At 37.5% G+C, this 20,124-nt stretch overlaps 1 protein-coding gene across 4 annotated transcripts in view; it reads right to left on the bottom strand.

Moving 5' to 3' along the window:
• The window catches only part of LOC121326969 (FERM, ARHGEF and pleckstrin domain-containing protein 2-like), an 81,008-nt gene that overhangs the window by 48,825 nt on the left and 12,059 nt on the right, over positions 1-20,124 (bottom strand). For all 4 annotated transcript variants that reach the window (XR_005951520.1, XM_041270649.1, XM_041270648.1 and 1 more), the window contains exons 3-7: positions 15,838-15,942; positions 12,959-13,001; positions 12,488-12,566; positions 9,920-10,017; positions 7,477-7,591 (exon numbers count right to left, since the gene is read on the bottom strand). Coding sequence is in view for 3 of the 4 variants with exons in the window: in XM_041270649.1 (XP_041126583.1) it covers positions 7,477-7,591; positions 9,920-10,017; positions 12,488-12,566; positions 12,959-13,001; positions 15,838-15,942 (440 nt within the window). In the remaining variant the exon portion in view is untranslated. The remainder of the gene's footprint in view (positions 1-7,476; positions 7,592-9,919; positions 10,018-12,487; positions 12,567-12,958; positions 13,002-15,837; positions 15,943-20,124) is intronic.

Raw genomic sequence — 20,124 nt, 5'->3', positions numbered from 1 at the left:
GAAATGTTCTTGACAGACCAGGTCATAAACAGCTGAGAGTGAAAAATGGATGCCTGCGTCTATCTAAAGAGAATAAAATAAGGGTAGTTATTTTTGTTACAGGCTGTAAGGAAACCTTGTCAGGACTGGTACTGGTCAAAACAACCTATTTATTGTACCTATACTTCACAGATAATAATGCATATAAGAGCGCTATACACCTGTGCCTAGATACAGTATATGACTTGAGTGAAAATTTGCGACCCAAGTTTTCTGATGTATATTAGCATTGATTAATAAAATAACTTCTAAAAAGCCATATACCTGCACAGGTATTATGATGTTATTATAATGCTGCAATTATAAAAAAAAATATGTTATGTATACTCTTATAGCTGCCATTGGAAATGGTATGTTGTGACCTATATTATAATGCTACAATTGTAAACACGTTGTTATTTGTTATTTGAGTTCTATTGAAATATTTCATAGACAATAATAAAAGTATTTAAAAAAAAATTGCTTCAGTGCTAAGAAAAACCTACATGGAAATTGCCAAAATAAAAAGGGGCAGTTGGGTGGTTAAAGGAAACATAGGAAACCTTTTTTTTTCAGTACAATCTGAACTTTAGTGATGTTACATTTGGAGACATATCTGGTCAACTGATTGAGATACCGCAGGTTAATGTAAAAAAAAAATGAAGTGTTAAATTTTCTATGTAACTTTAAATCTCTGGAAAAGTTATTAACACATTGTACATGTCTCACATTGCCAATATATGAAGAAAAACATTTTTTTAACAGCTATGTTTGTCACAGCTATTTAAACATTATTATTAAAAAATAAACAAAAAATAGAACACTGCTAGGTCAAATGATCTTCTAAAAAATTCAAACTACATGACATTTTGCTTGGTACAGTACACGACTGCCTTACAGATTTTCTTTTTTTTTTGCCTTTTGTTCTGTATTTTCTGACCCTCTGCACATACCGTATCCAAGGAAGCTGGAAAACGATACACATTCAGAACCTGTAGGTTGTGAGGATTACAACGGTACTATACTCAAACTGAGGTGGACTTTGACCCCTCTTGCAATGCATAGAGTATAACTTGCCCAATTTTCATTTTCAAAATTAAGGATTACCACCTCACATTATAAGGCTTATTTGAAGTTAAACTTCACATTGGCAAGATAACTGTCAAATGTTGTTCTCACTTCAAAAAGTGCTTTACAAAAACTAGAACATTTTATACTTCTACTTCAAAGCTTTTCTTGCACTGAGGGCTGATGTGAACCTACAAAAAAAATAAAAAATCGCAAAACTTCAGGTTTACTCCCAATGATGTGCTACAAGAGCTAGATATATGAAATGTAGACTTCCATGTTCTGCAACTTCTAAGGTTTGCAGGGATACCAACCATGTTAACTTTTACTGAGGTTCCTGGCTGCAATAAGCCTCAAAACAAGACAAACCCTGGCAGGCATTTTCCATGATAATTCTGCCAATGTTGACATGTGGCACCTCGCCACATTTAGCACGACAAAACTCTCTGTGACACCAAGGTAACCGGGGACAGCCATATATTTTCTTAATCCCAGAAATCATAGAATTCAGGGATGAGTAAAACAACCTCCACCCCTAAAGTCTGTTACCCATAACCCCTTCTGATATTAGGCACAAATGACAAGTTTATATTTAGTTACACAATTGTTCCCCAAAAGATGCATACATGACCTACAAATGTTTGGTATCCCTGCAGAATGTGGAAATCCTACATGTATATTTAACCCTTTGCGGTCCTATGTCAGACCAGGTCCGACATTACAATTTTCCCTTTCCAGTCCTTTCAATGGCTGAATGAAGACAAAAAAAAAAAAGCAGAGGATACAGATAATAATTGGGCACACTAAATTGGGGAGAAAACCAGGGTAAAAAATTGGAGACGAATAAATTTAAAAAAAAACAAAACAAAAAAAAAAAAAACACACACATACAACTCCACTCTTTAACTAAGCTGAACTTAACTAAGTTAAAACAAAGTTTTTATACATCACTGCTTGTGGGCAAACCCTTTCCAGGTAAATTCCTATTTAGACCAGTAGCTTCTCACTCATCTGAACTATCAAAGCGTAAAACCTCTGTTGACATTCTCTTTAGGAGGGTTTTGAAACCTAGAAGGTCGCCTAACAGAATGCAAAAAATCTCTAACTGGAGTGGGATCAAACTCTTTAGGATCCAGACCTTCCAAATTGATTCTGAGCAAATGTTCCAGTATCTTTTCCCCTAGCCTGTTTCTCCAGTTAGTTTTAAAATGCTGCATGACTGAAAATGATCGCTCTACTGGGGCATTGGTCACTGGGATCACTAGAAGCACGTGCAAAACATTTTATATTTGGAAAGTGTGTTTTATACTTGCCAATCACACTCCTCCAGAATTCACCTTTGTCTAGAAGCCCTAGACCCCTAAAAGCCTGAATTGTTTAAGTTCGTTCCATTCATAAATGACTTCCTTTGCATTTACACACACACCTAAAAGGTTCTGCACACTGATCAAGTGAAGTGCTCAGGTCCTCATTACCAAACACTTGCAATTGCTCTGCATTACTAGACCATGTTGATAGGTCCAACAACTTCAAGCAGCTCAGAATTGGATGTCTAGTTTACAGTAATTCGTCAAATCTGTCTGCGATACATTTTTTTTTAAATTTCGTCTACATACACGTCCTTGTGCAATTTAAAGAATTCAGTATCCCTTCTGACATCTAAGAGTAACTGCTTTGAATTCCAACTCTATATTCACCTCTCACATTTTCCAACAGCAAACATAGTTTTTTGCATGCAGGTTTATCACCACGACTATGACAGAGTGCAAGAGCTGCTTCAACACAGGACAGAGCGTATGTAAAATCGGCATTGTCACTTTAAAAATTTATAGATAACCTGGCTAGCAGAGAGAATTTCATCACAGAACATTAAATGCAAAATAAACTTTGCAGATGTTAATGTTTTCAAAATCCCTTTGGAATTTGAACTTTGCTCTCTGCTACCGGTTTCAGCTGCGTTCAAGTGCTGCACTATGACACTAAGACCGCAACAGAACTTCAGTTGCTCTGCACTTATGTTCCAGCCATCGTGACCATGAACACAGCTGGGTTTTTCAACCTCTGTTTCTAAAAAGTCAGTTAATTCTTATAGCTCTCTCACTTCAAAATACGTTCCCTTCACTGCATCTTTAACAGCAATGATTAAGACAATGAATTGCTACAATCCACGGATTCTCCTCTTGGACGAGCAGCGAAACCTCTCTTCACACCCAGATTCACCACCGCAATGTCAGCGCACAAGCCAACTAACTTGCTCTCCAACTGCCCTTGTAATCCTAATTCTCTAAATGTTGAGAACTGCCGTGTGTAACCCTATCGCAGTTGCAGATTTTATATACCTAAGTCTGTAAAACTGTATAGGAAATTCAGATCAGTCACATCATACTGTACCTAATTATTAAAAACTTACATATTACACAATCCCTCTTATAATAGACTACAATGCATCATTCGATATTGTAATTTTTTTTAAAGTAAACATACCACAATAATCTGGTTTTCACACACCCGTCCGATGCTATATACTTCACAAAAAACAGCTTCTCCATATTTCCAGCATCTGTTGCTCCATCAAGCAGCAGAGAGAAAAATCTGTTTCTTATAGTCTACAAGATTTTGCACCAGAACCTCATCAATTGTCTGGGTAAATGTTTTGCACCCTTGTCTGTTGCTGTAGGCTGTACCCATATCCACTCCACATTTCTTTTCTAAATCCACACATTTTTCCAAAGAAGTTCTTCTTTTTTTCAAGCGTGTAAACTAAGTCAAACAAGAAACTTGTTGCCTGTCCTGCAGCTCCCTGGTACGCCATGCACGGCCTAATGGTGTGGTCTTAAATATCTCTTCGGCAGACTGTGGCTTATTGTAGAACTTCCCTGCCCGAATATGGCAGTCCAATTTAGAGTGCTTTAAGATGTTGTCCTTTTTTAGAGCACTGCCTTGGATTCCTCTAATAAAAGAATCGTTAATTCTGCAAGCCCCTTAATTTGCCTTCAAATTTTGTGCAAAGTTGACAGTATAGTCAGCATGGTTCCCATCAGCAATTCTGTACTTCAGACAAATCTGTCAAAGTTCTGAAATCCAATTTTTAATAGTATAAATCTGACGACAATTGCTACCACTTGCCATTTTCAACTTCAAATGGTATTTAAAAAAAAAAAAAAAAAAAAAAACACACACACACAACACAAAACAATTCTGCTTTTACTGTTCACGCTTGTGTCTTTTAAACTAACACCAAAGCTCATTGGCAGCATGTTAAGCGGGATTGGTTGCAGTGCACATCAATAAAATACATTTACAGTGCTGTGAAAAAGTATTTGCCCCCAGTCTGATTTTCTGCATTTTTGCATATTTGACACAATGTTATCAGGTCTTCAACCGAAATCTAATTTTTGATAAGGGACTCAGAGTGAAAAAATAACACAATTGATACTTTTCATTTAAAGAAAGTTATGCAACACCCAATGCCCCTGTGTGAAAAAGTAAATCGCCCCCTTAGACTAAACAACTGGTTACGCCACCTTCAGCACCAATAACTGCAACCAAAATGCTTCCTGTAGTTATTGATCAGTCTCTCACAGCGCCATGGAGGAATTTTGGCCCACCATGCAGATCTGCTTCAACTCAGTGACAATTGTGGGTTTTTGAGCATAAACTGCTCGTTTCAGGTCCTACCACAACATCAATGGTGTTTAGGTCTGAACTTTGACTAGGCCATTATTCCAAAACTTTAAATTTCTTGTTCTTCAACCATTCTGATGCAGACTTGCTTGTGTGTTTTGGATCATTGTCTTGCTGCATGACCTAGCTGTGCTTCAGCTGACCGACGGATGGCCTGACATTCTCCTGTAGAATTCTCTGATACAGAACAGAATTCATGGTTCCTTCAAGGATGGCAAGTCATCCAGGTCCTGATGCGACAAAGCATCCCCAAATCATGACACTACCACCACCATACCTGACCGTTGGTATGAGGTACTTACTGTGGAATGCAGTGTTTGGTTTTCGCCAGACATAACGGGTCCCATGTTGGCCAAAAAGTTCCACTTTTGACTCATCTGTCCATAGAATATTGTTCCAGAACTCGAGGATAATCCAGGTGCTTTTTGGCAAACTTGAGACAAGCATTCATGTTCTTCTTAGTGAGCAGTGGTTTCCCCCTTGCTACGAATCCCATTTTTTGCCCAGTGTCTTTCTGATGGTGGAGTTACGAACACTGACCTCAGCAGAGGCGAGAAAGGCCTGCAAATCCCTGGATGTTGTTCTAGGGTTCTTTGTGACTTCCTGGATGACTTTACATCTTGCTCTTGGACAGAATTTGGCAGGGTGGCCACTCCTGGGAAGATTCAATACTGTCCCAAACTTCCTCCATTTGGACAATATGTCTCCGACTGTGGTTTGGTGGAGCCCCAGAGCCTTAGAAATGGCTTTGTAACCCTTTCCAGACTGATAGGCATCAACAACTTTTTTTTTTTTTCCCCCGGAGGTCTTCAGGAATTTCTTTTGATCGTGGCATGATGTGCCTCTAGAACCTGTGTGCTGACAACTTCACACTGAAGGGAAGGCCCAAAGTTAGTCAGATTTATATTACGCAAGGCTGGCCCAAATCAGGCCTGATTGTTAACCATAGTATTCAAACAGCTGACCCTAATTATTCCTTTAATTGGGTTGAGTTAACTAAGGGGGGCAATAATTTTTTCATGCCCGAAGATTGCATGTTTGATTACCTTGCACATCAAACAAATGAAAGAAGCACCAAACTTTGGTGTCATTTTTCTCTCAGATTCCCTCTAAATATTACTACAACCCACAAAAAGATCTGACCAAATTCAATAGGAAATATTTGCAAAAATGCAGAAAATCAGGCAGGGGGCAAATACCTTTTCACAGCAATATATTCTCCAATGACAAGTATTACTGAATGGAATGAAATCATTGTCAGCCCACTCTGACAGAAGTACCACTGCATTTTCCAAAAGAAAAGAAAGTACTGCTGCATTGTCTACAGTACCTTATGTGTTTCAAAGCAAATAAACTGAAATAGTTGCTTTGCTTTTTCGCGAGCCATACATACATGTTCATCGCATTTATCATAGCATCGCATTGCAAATTGCAATGAGATACCGTCTGTTTCCAAATAAGTGCTCCGTAATTTTTTTTAAACGATCGGTTACTCACAGCCTGTGGGACAGTGCGATGCGAGGACCTGAATGGGCACTGAATGGGTTAAAAAAAAAAAAAAGGAACAAATCAAGGGATGTTATGATGTTAAACTTCGACTATGATGATCAGATATAATACTGCCCTACAAAAAAAGGATATTGTGGCTTTAGGAAGAGTCTAGCAAAGAACAACCAGACTGATCCCAGGGCTAAAAGGTACAAGTTATTAAGATACGTTGAAGGAACTGAATTTAAGCCTAGCACAAATAAACGTTAGGGAAAAAAAGGACAGTACAAGAGGAATTTGAGTTGACATCTTTAGAACTAGAACAAAATGTATTTATTTATTTCATTAAAGTTGAGAGTTATTGCTACTAAAGTAGCAGGATCTGATAATATAAACAATAAGAAATTCTTGGATCAATCAGCTGCTAGTAACATATGGCTAAACTGAGAATGACCCACACATTCCCCGCAGGTTTTGCTCAATAAAATAACTACAAATTAATACAGCAGATGTACACACACAAACAGAAATCTTTCAAATGTTTGTCTCATCGAAACTAATCCCAGCACTGTGGACGCTTTCAAAAGCAGACACGTTCTAATTTTACTCATCTTTTAACAGCACAATCACATCACCTTCCCCAATACTACAGCCTGTATGGCCAATAAATGCAGCTTGCATGGTAGATGAGAAGAGCGAGCACTGAAGAACCAACTGAAAAAGACTGCAAGCCATCAGGGATAACTGCAGATTTGGAATGCAGACTTTATAAACCTTTTGTGGGGGGGCTACGATACGGATTATCCCCCCCCCCAAAAAAAAATTACCAATACTAATGCATCTAAAAAAAAGGATCCTTTAATTGCATTTCTTAAATAGAAAAAATACAGATCTGTTTAGCTAAATGATATGCTTCTTTTTTGCTACACACAAGTTACTGTAAAGAAATTCTTCTGGACTTTTTTCCTTCCCTCACTGCTCAGATGGGAGGCAAGCAATGATTAGCTGCATATTAAATGGTCTGAATGTTGTCAGATTAACAAAAAAAAAAAAAAAGCCCATCTGGCTAATTTTTCTCAGCGTTTCCATTTCTTTACAAACACACGGTCGGAGGTATGATTACTTTTTTTTTAAAAAACAACAAATGTGGGATTGAGGGAAGGTCAGGTTACCGGAAACACGACTGTCTTAACTGAAATGCATGAGATGGGCCCTTACAGATGTCTCTGGTGGAATTCCATGATCTTCTCCTGCAGTCTCTCCTGGTTTGGCAGCAGTTTGTTCCTTTTTAGGTGCTCTCTATCTGCAACTTCGTCAAAATCTCCAATCTCGGCTGGAAGAAACGTTACAAAAAGGGAGAAAAAGATTGAAATTAAAAAAGGTCAAATTGCAAGGGCTTACAAATGTTAATTCTCTTATCCACATGCAATTCATGGTTGTTGGTTTGCAACTGGGTCTTGCTTCTGTTTATTGCACATTTAGAAACATTTAGTTCTTCTTTTCTGCAACGCTTTGGATATGACATGTTATGTTTCCTTCTATCTTTATATGGATTTAGTAACGTAACCGAGGTGTGCTGGGTTTAAATTAGACCATGGCACACAAATCGGTCTAACTGTAATGGAAGTTTCATCTGTGTCTGTAGTATAACTACAAGGACATGATAAATTTAGGACTATAACTGCATGGTTCAGAGAATATTAACATGGTTTAGGTAAGAAATGAACAGCATTCTGCGCTGTGGTTGGTTGAAATGACCTAGTACAATGAAGAAATTAGAAAATGATTGAGTGCAAACATCCAATCACGTTCCAGATCTAGCGGGCTTCTATTCTTCGTAGATGCCCACTGGAACGATAAAGTGCTTAACTGTGAACTATTTTATAATTTATAATTATAATTTTAAATCAATCCGAGCATACATACCGGCCTTTCCCCTTAACATTCTAATCTACAACTAATATGATAACATAAAAAGCTACTTCAACATACTTTCTAACAATGGTCTAGAGACAGGCAAAATCATGTCGGTGACAGGACACCATAAATAAGGCTCAATTCGCAGCTACATATAGCAAATCAACAGGAAAGACATGATTGGTCCACAATTCTGTCATCAGCTGGATCCAAACAGCCTCCCTCAAAATCAACCAGTCAAACTGACAACCCCGTTTCCTTCTTTCCGCACCGGCCAATCCACTCCCTGCCAGCTTGAATGACGCCCCCCCTCCAACAACAACTTGAGTCAGACTCGATACTACAACAATTCAACAATTGTACATGTCCAGATAAATACTAAGAAAGAGTAAAGACCAATATATAAATGTTACCCAAATAACAACAACAACATTTTCTCTGTGTACGTCAGTTTTACATTCCAATTATGTCAGGGAGTATTTTCCTCAGAGGAAGGTTAATCAGCAAAATATCACAAGTTCATGGTAAATATAGGTTTTAAAGTTTGAGAGGAAATAAATAAAATGTTTTCCAATAGCGATAGAACCCTCTCAATGGGGGCTCTACCATGTGGTAGATGACCTTGACTTTCGTTAGTGCCCTTGCCTACGGCTCGGGACGCATAACTTCAGTCGCAGTCATCTACCACACGGTAGGGCCCGCATCGACAGGCTCTATAGTTTAAGAATATATGTGCTGCAGTGAATTGCAAGCAAATACATTGCACCCTGGGGCTCTGTGACAATGGTTTGTGAAATGTCTCTGAACCCAATGATACCCAGTTGATTTGCTTGCAATTTAGCAGATTACATGGAGCATATTTAATCATGGAAAATGACCATTTTTATATTAAAAAGAGGAGCCAACATTAGTGAAATAAGGTTTATTTAAGTTTTTTGGATGAGCTTCCATTGTTTTGGTCAATAAAGTCAGCTTCTCAGGCAACCAGGTGTTGAAGTGGTGACAGAAAAGGTTGTTTGAGACCGAAAGCTGTTAAAAGGACCTCACAATGTGTTTAGAGCAGGTTTTGCACTCCAAACCATGCAATACCCACTCCCCCCAACACAGGTAAGAATAAAAAAAAAAATCATCCTGTACTGTGTCTACCAAAATATATTCCACAGCATTCTTAACTCTTAGCGGTCCATTTATCTGCGTTTGTCAGGCACTTCAGGTCCAATTTATTTTCACACGCGGCATATAAAATACACCCACCTCCCCCCAAAGAAAAACAGGTTTAAAAAGGCCCTGTATAGCAAAAGGACATCAGTACTGCATCTCCAGCCAAGCCCCATCCCGTTTGCTGCATTTTTCACATACCTCTTTATAGACGTGCATACTGATAAATCCTCTCCTGATCACTCGTTTTAATTACCAAACTCCTCAATAATACGATCCAAGTCATTATTTTATTACTGTAACATCTCAAAAAGCTCTGCAAATGTTATATTCTTGGAGCGTTGGATGCAGAAGCAGCCATCTCCTTCCTGTGTGTCCATGTTATCTCTGTGGTGCAGGGGCTAGCTGTATTGCTCAGATACGCCACATTTTTTTTGGCTTCATGGGCTCCTATCAGTCTCACTTGGCCATTGAAAGGTTTTCTCTGCTTTTTCCGGAGAAAAAACGACTAGAGACCTGTGTATTACGTCTTTTTGATGAACACTGGACTGGAAAATTGTAAAGAAAGCCCTGGTCCTACACTCACACTGCAGCAGATGGGAGGCAAGGAGGGCAGCCGTGTTTTCACTGCAGGTCAATTTGCCCTCCACCAGATCTCTCTTCATCTGAAGGGCAAACAGGTACCTAAAATGATAAGCAAAGGGTTCATACATTTTTCCCCCACCCCAACATCAAAATTCCAGATTTTCCAGATTTCCTCCCCCCCCCCCCCCCCCCCCCTTCCATTTTAGTTAGTTTCTACTAGTTTTTCGATAGTTATCCACATAGGCGGGCAGCCGCAGAGCATTATAGATTTTTGTTCCAGAGCAGAAGTTGCTCCTGGTTTTCTAAAAATGTGTGTCAGAATCTGGGAGGTGCATATATAGCAAGACACAATCAGGTATGCAAAAAAGAAGTAAGACACAATCTAAGAAATGTCCAATATCTGAGAACTACGTTTGCATTAACAAAAAGTTGCATACTGCAAGTAAACTTGTCAAAATAGGATACTATAATGGTACCAACAGTATATTAAAATCATACCATTTCGGCACAAGTATACTTGCAGTGTATTACATTTTGTAAGGGATGATCTTGGACTCTGATCCAAACTTCTTTATACCCTCTTAAATGTTTAACACTATGGGAGGTGAAAAATAACAAATGGAAAAAAAACGTGCACACATTACATATAAAAATGTGCAAGTGGCATTATACACGCTATAGTAAAATGACAATCCAAAACGAACAATATAAGCTGCTGGAGTAAGTTAAGGAAGTCACCTTGGATAAAAGCATAGCTAAATTTTTATTAGTACTGTTTTCACTCTGATTTTCTTTATTACAGCATTTGTCACTACTACCTCTAATAATAGCAATGACAGTGCAGTGCCTATTTGTGGCATGCTGCATCCAGTTTTCTGGCTATATCCTATTTGTTGAAGAAAACAGTACAATTCCTACCCTACCCCCCAAAAAAGTGCATCAATGTTTCAGTTTTGTTTCAATTGCAAATGCTAAATTTACATATGGCTCTTATTTAGAGCTGTACGAGCCACGATCAGCAGCAGCTGGAATTTTTTTTTTTAAATCAGTATTTATAATCATATAATGAAGATCATATAGCGAGGATATAAATAGTACACTCGGCTGATGGTTTGGACCTGAGACTGTTGATGCACTCAGTACTTACTATAAGTTACAAGCAAGCACCCTACATTTATAATACAATTAATGGTACATTTTATGGATCACATTAAAAGAACCTTGCTTTTTCATTTAACATGCTACGTTTATACACACCATAAGGGCTATTTTATTGATTTATTTATTTTTAAATCAGGTCAGTAATGATAATGATCAACTTTGATTTTTCCTGGGTTGGGAAATAATGTTAACAATTTAACAAAGGTAACATAAAATGTGAATCCTGGTGAGCACAGTACAGTAGCTTATAATTTCAGTCTGTAACTTTGTTTAAAAATGTATATACTTTGGCTGTCAGTGTCCATTTTACATTTCGTTTCACTGGAGAAGACACTGTCATGTGACATACCAGTGCACTGACTGGATAGAATTGAGTTGTCAGGCGTTGTTAGGGGTGTTACATGGGGCAATTCACGTGGGATTTCGTCGCAAGCAATATACTGTAGTTGCTATCAGTAAATTGCATAGACAATTTCTGCTAGAGCAGCTGACCCCGCTTTTGAGATCAATTATTAATAAAAAAATAAATCGCAAATTATTTTCATTCTCCTTGGTAAAATTCCAGACGAAGACATTCATAATGGAGACAGGGCTTCAAGCATTTAAGACCTGGAAATCAGTTTGGCATTTTCCCATACTTTTTCCAGTCTAGCGTACAAATCCTGTAAACAAAGGTTACCTTTTATAAAGTCAGAACTCAGACTGACAATACACATAGCACATTTCAAATGATATTTAATATAATTGTAACCAGAATCTAAAATGCCAATGACAAGTAGAACGTGTATTTAACAAACGTAGTAAGTGTTTCTAAATCTTTGTATGCTCCCTATTTGTACTGGCTTTCATACCACCAATGTTGGATTAATCATGGTGCTGGTAAGCACTGTAAACATTTGTGACAAGGGAGTCAATTTGTATGAATTAGTATTTTCAACCAAAATGTATTTTATTTTGAAAGAAACAAAAACATAGCAAAAAGTTTTCCAGGTCAGTCTTTCTCTCGGGTTATGAAACAAGAACATGGCTGTAGCTGCCAACTTTTTCAGAGTAATAAGTTGTTTTATTTTTAGTTTATTTATTTATTTATTTATTTATTTTGACAACTGACCTGAATCCAACAAACGCTCAAATTTTATGCGAATATATATTATTTAATGTTTACAAGGACCTTTGTATGTGCTTGCTTGGGTTTTAGTCAGATTGTCTCCTTTTAGAATGTTCCATTTTTTTTTTTTTTTTTTTTTTTTTTTTTTTTAATTGAATGAACTAGGTGTATGAGAACAGCATCAACAAAATGATAGCTAAAGTTCTTAATATTGTCAACACTGTATGATTTATAATAGATTTAAAAGTACACACTTCTGATCTGTATTATCAGCATCACTAGAAGATGTGTGTGCGTTACCTGGTGTACTCCTCATGAAGCTGGCCAGGATCAGGTGGGAAAAACTTCACTGAAAGCCTGAAGAGTGTGTTCTTGGGCCCTGAAACAAAAAGCATATTATTCCAATACCAGGTGTACTTTGGTCTTCACTAATAAAGTGTTTGAACGAAAATGGTTTTGTCCTTATGATACAATAAAAATAGGGAAATGGTGGTGTACCAAAATCTTGATAGTTAACAACTTAGCAACATTAGTTTAGAAAAAAAAAAAAAAAGTCTAAAAAGAATTCAGTCTATAGTCTAGCATCGTTTTTATAGCTACACTGGCACAATTACAATATTTGGATTAAAGCCACAAGTAAAACTCCCATTAGAATCAACAACTTTAATTCAAACTACCCTCTTCATGCATTTTATGTTTGAGCAGTTTGGATAAAAAGGGTTCTACTCTTTTTACATAATGCTGTATGTATTTACTTTTATAATCACTTACTTCGCACTTGTTTTAGAATGGGTTTTACTGGTTCCAGCCACACCTAAAAACAGGAAGAAAAAACAAACAAAAGTAGTAAACAAAGATGGAAAAAAGAGTATTCCGATTAAAATGATAAATGACTGTTCTGTGAAATCGTGCATCCATTTGACATGAGTGTTTGTCTCGAATGTATTTCCTACTCTTTCAAATCTTTAATACTGTATAATGAAGTCGCAAATGAACAGCTAACTACCATATTTTAACCACCTAATGTGTTTACCATTGAATTTGTCCCCGTCTACTGCTTCCTCTGTTAACACACGGTCATGCATTGGCATCTAACTAACACTCCATATACCGGTACAATAGGTACTAATTAATCATGACTAATGTTACAATGTACTTCTATCTTATCATCATCAAGTTTTATTCCAGCTCTGTCGTATTTGCTCTCACTCAAAACTACTCAAACAAAAAAATGTTTGTGAACAAAAACAAAAGCACCCCTGGTAGCATAATCTAAGCGATTGTCATATCAGATCAAATGGTTTGTAAACATGAAGTATCATTGATATTTCAAGAGGTTAAACAAATGCGACAATGAAAAGGTTCCTTTCTACTGTACACCACTTAGAATGGAACTTTGAGGGAAGTATAGAACACAATTGTGTACCAATTGCCAACTGTCTGCAATGACGTAGCTTGGAATAGAACCTGCGATCTCCAGGCTATAAGGAGCATCCTGCACTCCATACGGAGTGCCTTTACTGGATGCGCCACTCGGGAGCCGTGTAGAGTGGTTTATGAGAAATCATGATAAACAGGGTATAATATTAAGCAAGACGACATAAAACAGGTTCATCTGCACTATGGTTTTTGAAAGGCTACTTTTTTTTTTTTTATTGCGGTATTGAGGGAGGCGTATGTATATTGAAGTTTATTTTTGTGGATACAACTTGATCAGGATGGCGAAGTCATCCTACAACTTTAAACTGAAACCTGCTGAACTCGCAGATCAGATCAGTGTTTGACTAGGCGAGGACACATACCAGTGTAGCATGGAGAGGGAAATAAGAGAAATGTCAATTCAACACCGAGAAGGTAGGTTTATTTTCCCTTTCTTTTCTTACAGCAGTTTCTAAGAGACACAGGGCTGAACTGTTTAAAAGGTGATGTATTTCTCTCTCTTCAACCAGCAAGACAACTAAACACTTGCGGACTCCTGGTCCAGGCAGGGTTTCGGTGAGTAAGAGGAATTGATCCTGTGGTTATCACCTAAAACAACAACAACAACAACGCTACAACAAGAGCTACACTAGTGTCTGCTTGACACTCCAAACCACCACACCCCCACCCTCCGAACTTCCTGTCTAATCAGGATCCTGCAGCATCTCATTAGCCAAAATGCCATGCATATGACCAAAACAGAAATGCACTTAAACTTAAATAACAAATCATACTGCTCCTGCATTAGAACTAAAATGTATAATTATTCTTGCTAATTCCTAAATAAAAAAAATGAATATATGTGATGCTGTATCAGTACATAGTGCTGTGTACCTACTGTATTCTTTTTTTGTTTGGATTTGTGATGGGGTGCCCTCCCCTTGTGCATATTTATGTATTATTTGTAGTATTATTATTATTATTGTGTTTGTATGCGGGTGGAAGAAACAGCCCGTCATTATTGTTTGAGATCGGCGAGCGTGGCTGGAGCCTTAAATGAGGTAATTTATTAAATGGGTAGTTAAGGCTCCAGCCACAGATATAAAAGACCCACTCCCAGCTCACGAGGAGGAGGGCGTCGGAGTAGAGACAAGACGTCAGTCCGTGAATAAGACATAACAATTGCTATAGTAATATACACTTGCCTATATTTTGTTCTGTGTGTATTTTGTTTTGGCCCTTGTGCCGTTTTGTGTAATTTATTTATTTATTTTTTAATTAATAAAATGGCGAGTGCCAATGCGCCTCAGTTTCATCCCCCTACCTTTTGCTTTGGTGTACTTCCTGGTCCTACTTCCTACTACCACACACTGCAACCACTCTGCCACAGGGTTCCATAAACTTTACAGTAAAACACTGGCATGCTCCAGTGTGTAACTTATTTTAAATACATTTTATTCAATTTTATTGAATTGTTTTTTTTTTTTCTATTTGCAATGTTTTGCCATACTTTGTATGCATTTCTTTATTAACTTCTGATAGTATTTGAGCTGAGGTGAGGAAAAAAATGTCCACGTTTCATTACTGAGAGCTGCGTTTATTCAAGAGTATGTCTATTACAAATTTGATATCCGAGTGCGGCGCTTATTCAAGGGTGGCAGTAATACAGTATTGATCTATAAAAAACAATTGGTTCAAATTTATAAATTATTAATACACATTTATATTCCTGAGCAAAGGAGAAGTGAAAATGCGTTTCCCTCTCAAACTAACCTTCAAAATATACAACTTGCACCAAAAGAGCAGTGAAAACTAAAGATTAACACTACTAAAAAGAACATTTAACAAGTCATTCAAGGCAGTTAAACTTCAAAACAATTTTACCATTTCCTCCTTGGTTTTAGACACTGCTCAGCGAATTCACAAGTAGTGGCTTCTACAGAAAACACTTTTTGGCTGACTGAAATTGACAAAAGCCAAGAAACTCAGGATACCAAATGACTGGTTGGGCAGGAAATTATAAATCATGACCAAAAAACCCAGATAAAAACATTCAGTTCTGCTTGGACTTATGGTCAAGAAAATGGAACTTATAAAAAGTTTTCCAATTTATTTGTAGAAGCTAGACAGCCGCCTTGTTAACAGCAATTTGTAAGAGATGATCTTTGCCATCTATTTCACCAATAGGTAAACCCCCTCTTACACATTATTAAGTTGTGTAAAGCACATACCCAGTTCATCTGCATGTTTTGGAATTCCAGGCCAAAGTAATCATTTTCAATCAGATTGAACCGTCGAAACACCTTTGTCATCAACTCCTGGCCATCAGACTTGGACTGGAAAAGAAATGAAAAAGAACCAATTAGGCCTAGCTATTTAATATGCACTACACTTCAAACACTTGAGGAAAACACATAGCTTAATCTTAAAATCCAGCATTCCCAGCCACAGCACCTTTAAAAGCATAATATGAAAACTGTAACATTTGCAAAAAATTATGCTCACTTAGTTTCTAGTAGCTGACTGATTCCAAGACCTTAGTTTTTCAGTATTCCACACACATTCAGGATTTTTTTTTAATGCAGAACAAAAACTTACATTCAGAACTTGAAATGGGAGTTTTTGTGAACAAAAACAAAAGCATCCAATACTCGAAAGGGGATGTCATCAAAACAAATTTGTACTATGTTTATTCTTGTGTATTATATCCACAAAGTTGAAAATGGAAACAAGATGGACAGCACAGCCAAACAATTTAAATAAGTATTTCAGAGCCACTTGCATAAAATGTATTTTTTTTCAGGTCTGACACAAGTGCAATGAAGCTACTATAGGATTTTGCCAATTAACCGATAGCTCAACTCCATCATTGCCAGAGCAATGCAATCATTAGGGAAAAAAAATAAAAAATAAGTAATTCCCACAGCACAGCCGGTTAAAAAATGACACCACATTATTTTGCATAGGAAGCCTACACTGGCATACTGTACCAGCTGACAGAGTTGGGTTATGCATCGAGACAGTAAATGAAGGGACTGTGACAGAGTGAAAAGGAATCTGACCTCTAAATCTCCCTCCCGACCTGAAAGAGCACTCTGTAAGGTTGATGGTAAGCGTTCCCTAGACGGGCTAACTCGATGGTAGGACGAAACCGGAAGATGGCCACTTTGGGGGAAGCATGTAGCTGCTAGTGCCCTGAGCAACCATTGCAATCAGCTGCGAGGCAGACATTGGAGTTACCATGGTGACGGGCTGATTGCAGGGGATTACAAAGGGGGGGATTTCAGGTAGTAGAAAGGGGATGCTGCTACGCGAGTATGTCCCCTTACTGCTGATTAATTAACCAAGCCGGTTAATTAATCAGCAGTGACACTTTCGCAGCAACATGACCACACACACCAGAAGCAACACAGAGGCGATGCGACAGGTTAGAAAAGTCCCAGATCTATACAACTATTAAAAATTGCTATTGACGAAACTATGAGCAAGATACGTACATATATGTCAACGTGATGTGGTAATTATGAGCGTCTTCTCTAACGGTATTTCAACAGATCAACAGATTTCAACAGGCTTATCCAATTCCTTCGAAATACTCTCATATTGTCTTTCAAATCTGTATCTTTAATTGTGATGCACTTTGTCATAAACCTCTGGATATTTTTTCAAAACGGCAAGTATTATAGTTTTCTCCATCATTTGGACACTGCTTCACCCTGCTGGACCACGCGCATTGAAGCTGTTCTCTGACTGAACAATGCCCTAATTGACATGTCAAATCACAAAAAATAGGATTCAATCCTATTTCATGCCGCTCCAGTGCCGCTTATTTAACGGAATGGTGAAGCAACTCACCAGAACAGGAAACACCAAATTGCTCAGCAACTTGTATCTGATTCAGGTTTTTTTCAAGCGCTCAAACAATTTCCAACTTTTTGTAGCAAAAGAGAAACAGCGGCACACTTCGTCATTTGTTTATATGCCATTTTGTAGTAATGGGGTGCACTCGTGGAAGTCAGAATACAAAAATGAGTCAATGATATGGTTCTGGAAAGATTTAATAAACCAATCAGTGTGCCTCAAGACTCTCGCGATGACAAGTCGTTGTTAAAGACTGAATACACCATTTTAAATTCCATTACTGAGAGCACCGTTTATGCGAGAGGGCTGTCTATTACAAATCTGATATCAGAGCAGCGATTATTCAAGGCAGTGGTAATTCAAAGTAAAATGATATGATTTTATTATAATGCTGCCTAATAAATGCTACAGTAATATGTTCTTATTCATATCTCTACTGAATTTAATAGTCAGTTTATTTTAATCTAGTGTGAATTGATTACTGTATTTTAAGTTTCAATGGCTCAACTTGTTTTCAAAATGCTTTTGTTATTTACAGTTTTCTAAATGTTTTAGGAAAGTGTGATTTTTTATTTTTTTTGTACAATGTAGGGTAGACAAATCCAATAAAACATGTCTCAGTGTTACTTTTAGATTATTATTTTTTTTTTATGGTTGCTATATGTATTGGGGCCCTGTGCCAAACGAACAGTTTGATGGACAGTGGATTTGGACAGCATTTCCATGATTTGTGATTGTCTTTCTTCCATGAACATTAAGCTGCATTGTCCTTGAAAAGTGCTTCACACAAATAATTAATGGTATTTGAAAACATCTGCCCGTGCAGCAGCACATGTATTGTTCGTTCTACACTGAAGCCATCATAAATAAAACACTGACAGAATACCGAATGATCGTGTGTGGTATGCGTTTTATTCGCCTTAGGAGGCTGTCCTTGTGGTTTATTGGGACATCCTCATGATGTGAATAAAAACCAGACACCATGAACAACCATTCATCTAACAGGGCTCATCTTAAAATAGAGTTAGACAAACTATAACTGAGCCAGTCCACACAAACCAGAGTAAATGAGTTTAGGATTAGTTATAAAGCTACAGAATTGGTTAAGCCTCCCAACTTAGAACAGACACCACAACATTTCTGGAGAGATTGTGTTCATTTAAAAAAATATATATTATACACACACACACACACACACACACACACAACTGCAATCTGAAAGTTAACAAAACGTGGCTGTTTGAAAAAATGCGCATTTGCATTCAGGGACATCTCGAATGCAAGATATTTAGGATAGTACACAACATTCAAATTACATTCAAACATAACATATATTTGTACACTGTACAGCAACCTCAATACATGCAAAATAGCTCTATTTGTGAGCTTACCAAAATCTCCCTTACCATTAGACCACATTGCCTCTTGCTGGCATTCTAAAACTACAGCCATTGGGCTACAGAGAAGAGTAAAAATACAAATTTGGTGACACTGCCTGACCCCAACTTTTAAACAAGATACTGTGTTTTATGTCCCTTGAGACAACCAACTATGCTGTTTGTTTCCACTACCTCCAGTTCAGAAGCCCCCAACCCCACATTCCATTTTTAATTTCAGAACAGTAAAACGCAGGATTGGCCATAGCACTGTTCCAAATCCTTGATAAAGGATCCTGTGTTTCCAATCCTGTCTCCCTGCCAGGGACAGCAGGAGTCAGGGCTTTTTCAAACTCAGGGAGGGTCCTGCTTCTAATAAAGCTGAACAAAAAGCAAACACCCCTTCTCACAAATTGGTTACATGCTCAAAGTCAAGGTTCAGGCCAAAAGCATTGACTCAATAAAATATTCCTTATGGGTCATTCCAGCAAAAATGGACAATGACTTGCATCAATTAAACATCTTGGAAAGCTTATGAAACACATTTTTAAATGTGAATCATGTTATTCATCCACAGGTCACCTCCACAAGACAAATAGTAGGTCAGCAAAATTGGCATTTTCACCACCTTCAGACTGGAAATGTTTAAACTTCAAATGGAACTAAAATTCCCAAACAGTATAGCATTTTTCAAAATGTTTAACCAAAAATGTCCTGTTCTATGGAGATCTTGCATTCATCTGCCATTTATAATATGCCTTTCATGATTCATTTGTACTGTTACTGAATACTTTGTGAAACCATTATAAAGGAAAAACAAAAAATACTAAATCAATATACTTTATGACTGATGGTTTAAACTCTAAAACGACTGTTTGCAGACAGATCCATTTTAAATCTGAATGTAAATGTACAGCCTTATTTCAGATACACACCAACCTTGCGGGGTAGGAGCTACACAGACCTTTGCATGCACACAATACCTGCCCTGGAAATGTGGTTTAGGTATCATCTACCCAAGCAAAACTCAAATGTGGTCATCTTGAGCCGGAATGAGCGTTATAAAAATAGGACGGCCAAAGATTACTGTTCCCTTATATAAAAAATAAATAAATAAAATGCTAAATATTTAAAAATGTGGGTTTTATGCTTAGAGAAGCTACATGTGAAAGTGTACTACAGTGTTGATAGTTTACATTTTAAACGTTAGCCAAGATTTAAACATTTAGAATTTTGCCAAAATATGTAGGCCAAATATAGGCGTTTAAATAGTAGGTCAAT

This window comes from Polyodon spathula, chromosome 14 (genome assembly GCF_017654505.1).
Source record: "Polyodon spathula isolate WHYD16114869_AA chromosome 14, ASM1765450v1, whole genome shotgun sequence".
Lineage (NCBI taxonomy): Eukaryota > Metazoa > Chordata > Actinopteri > Acipenseriformes > Polyodontidae > Polyodon > Polyodon spathula.
This window is presented reverse-complemented; position numbering and strand designations above follow the sequence as displayed.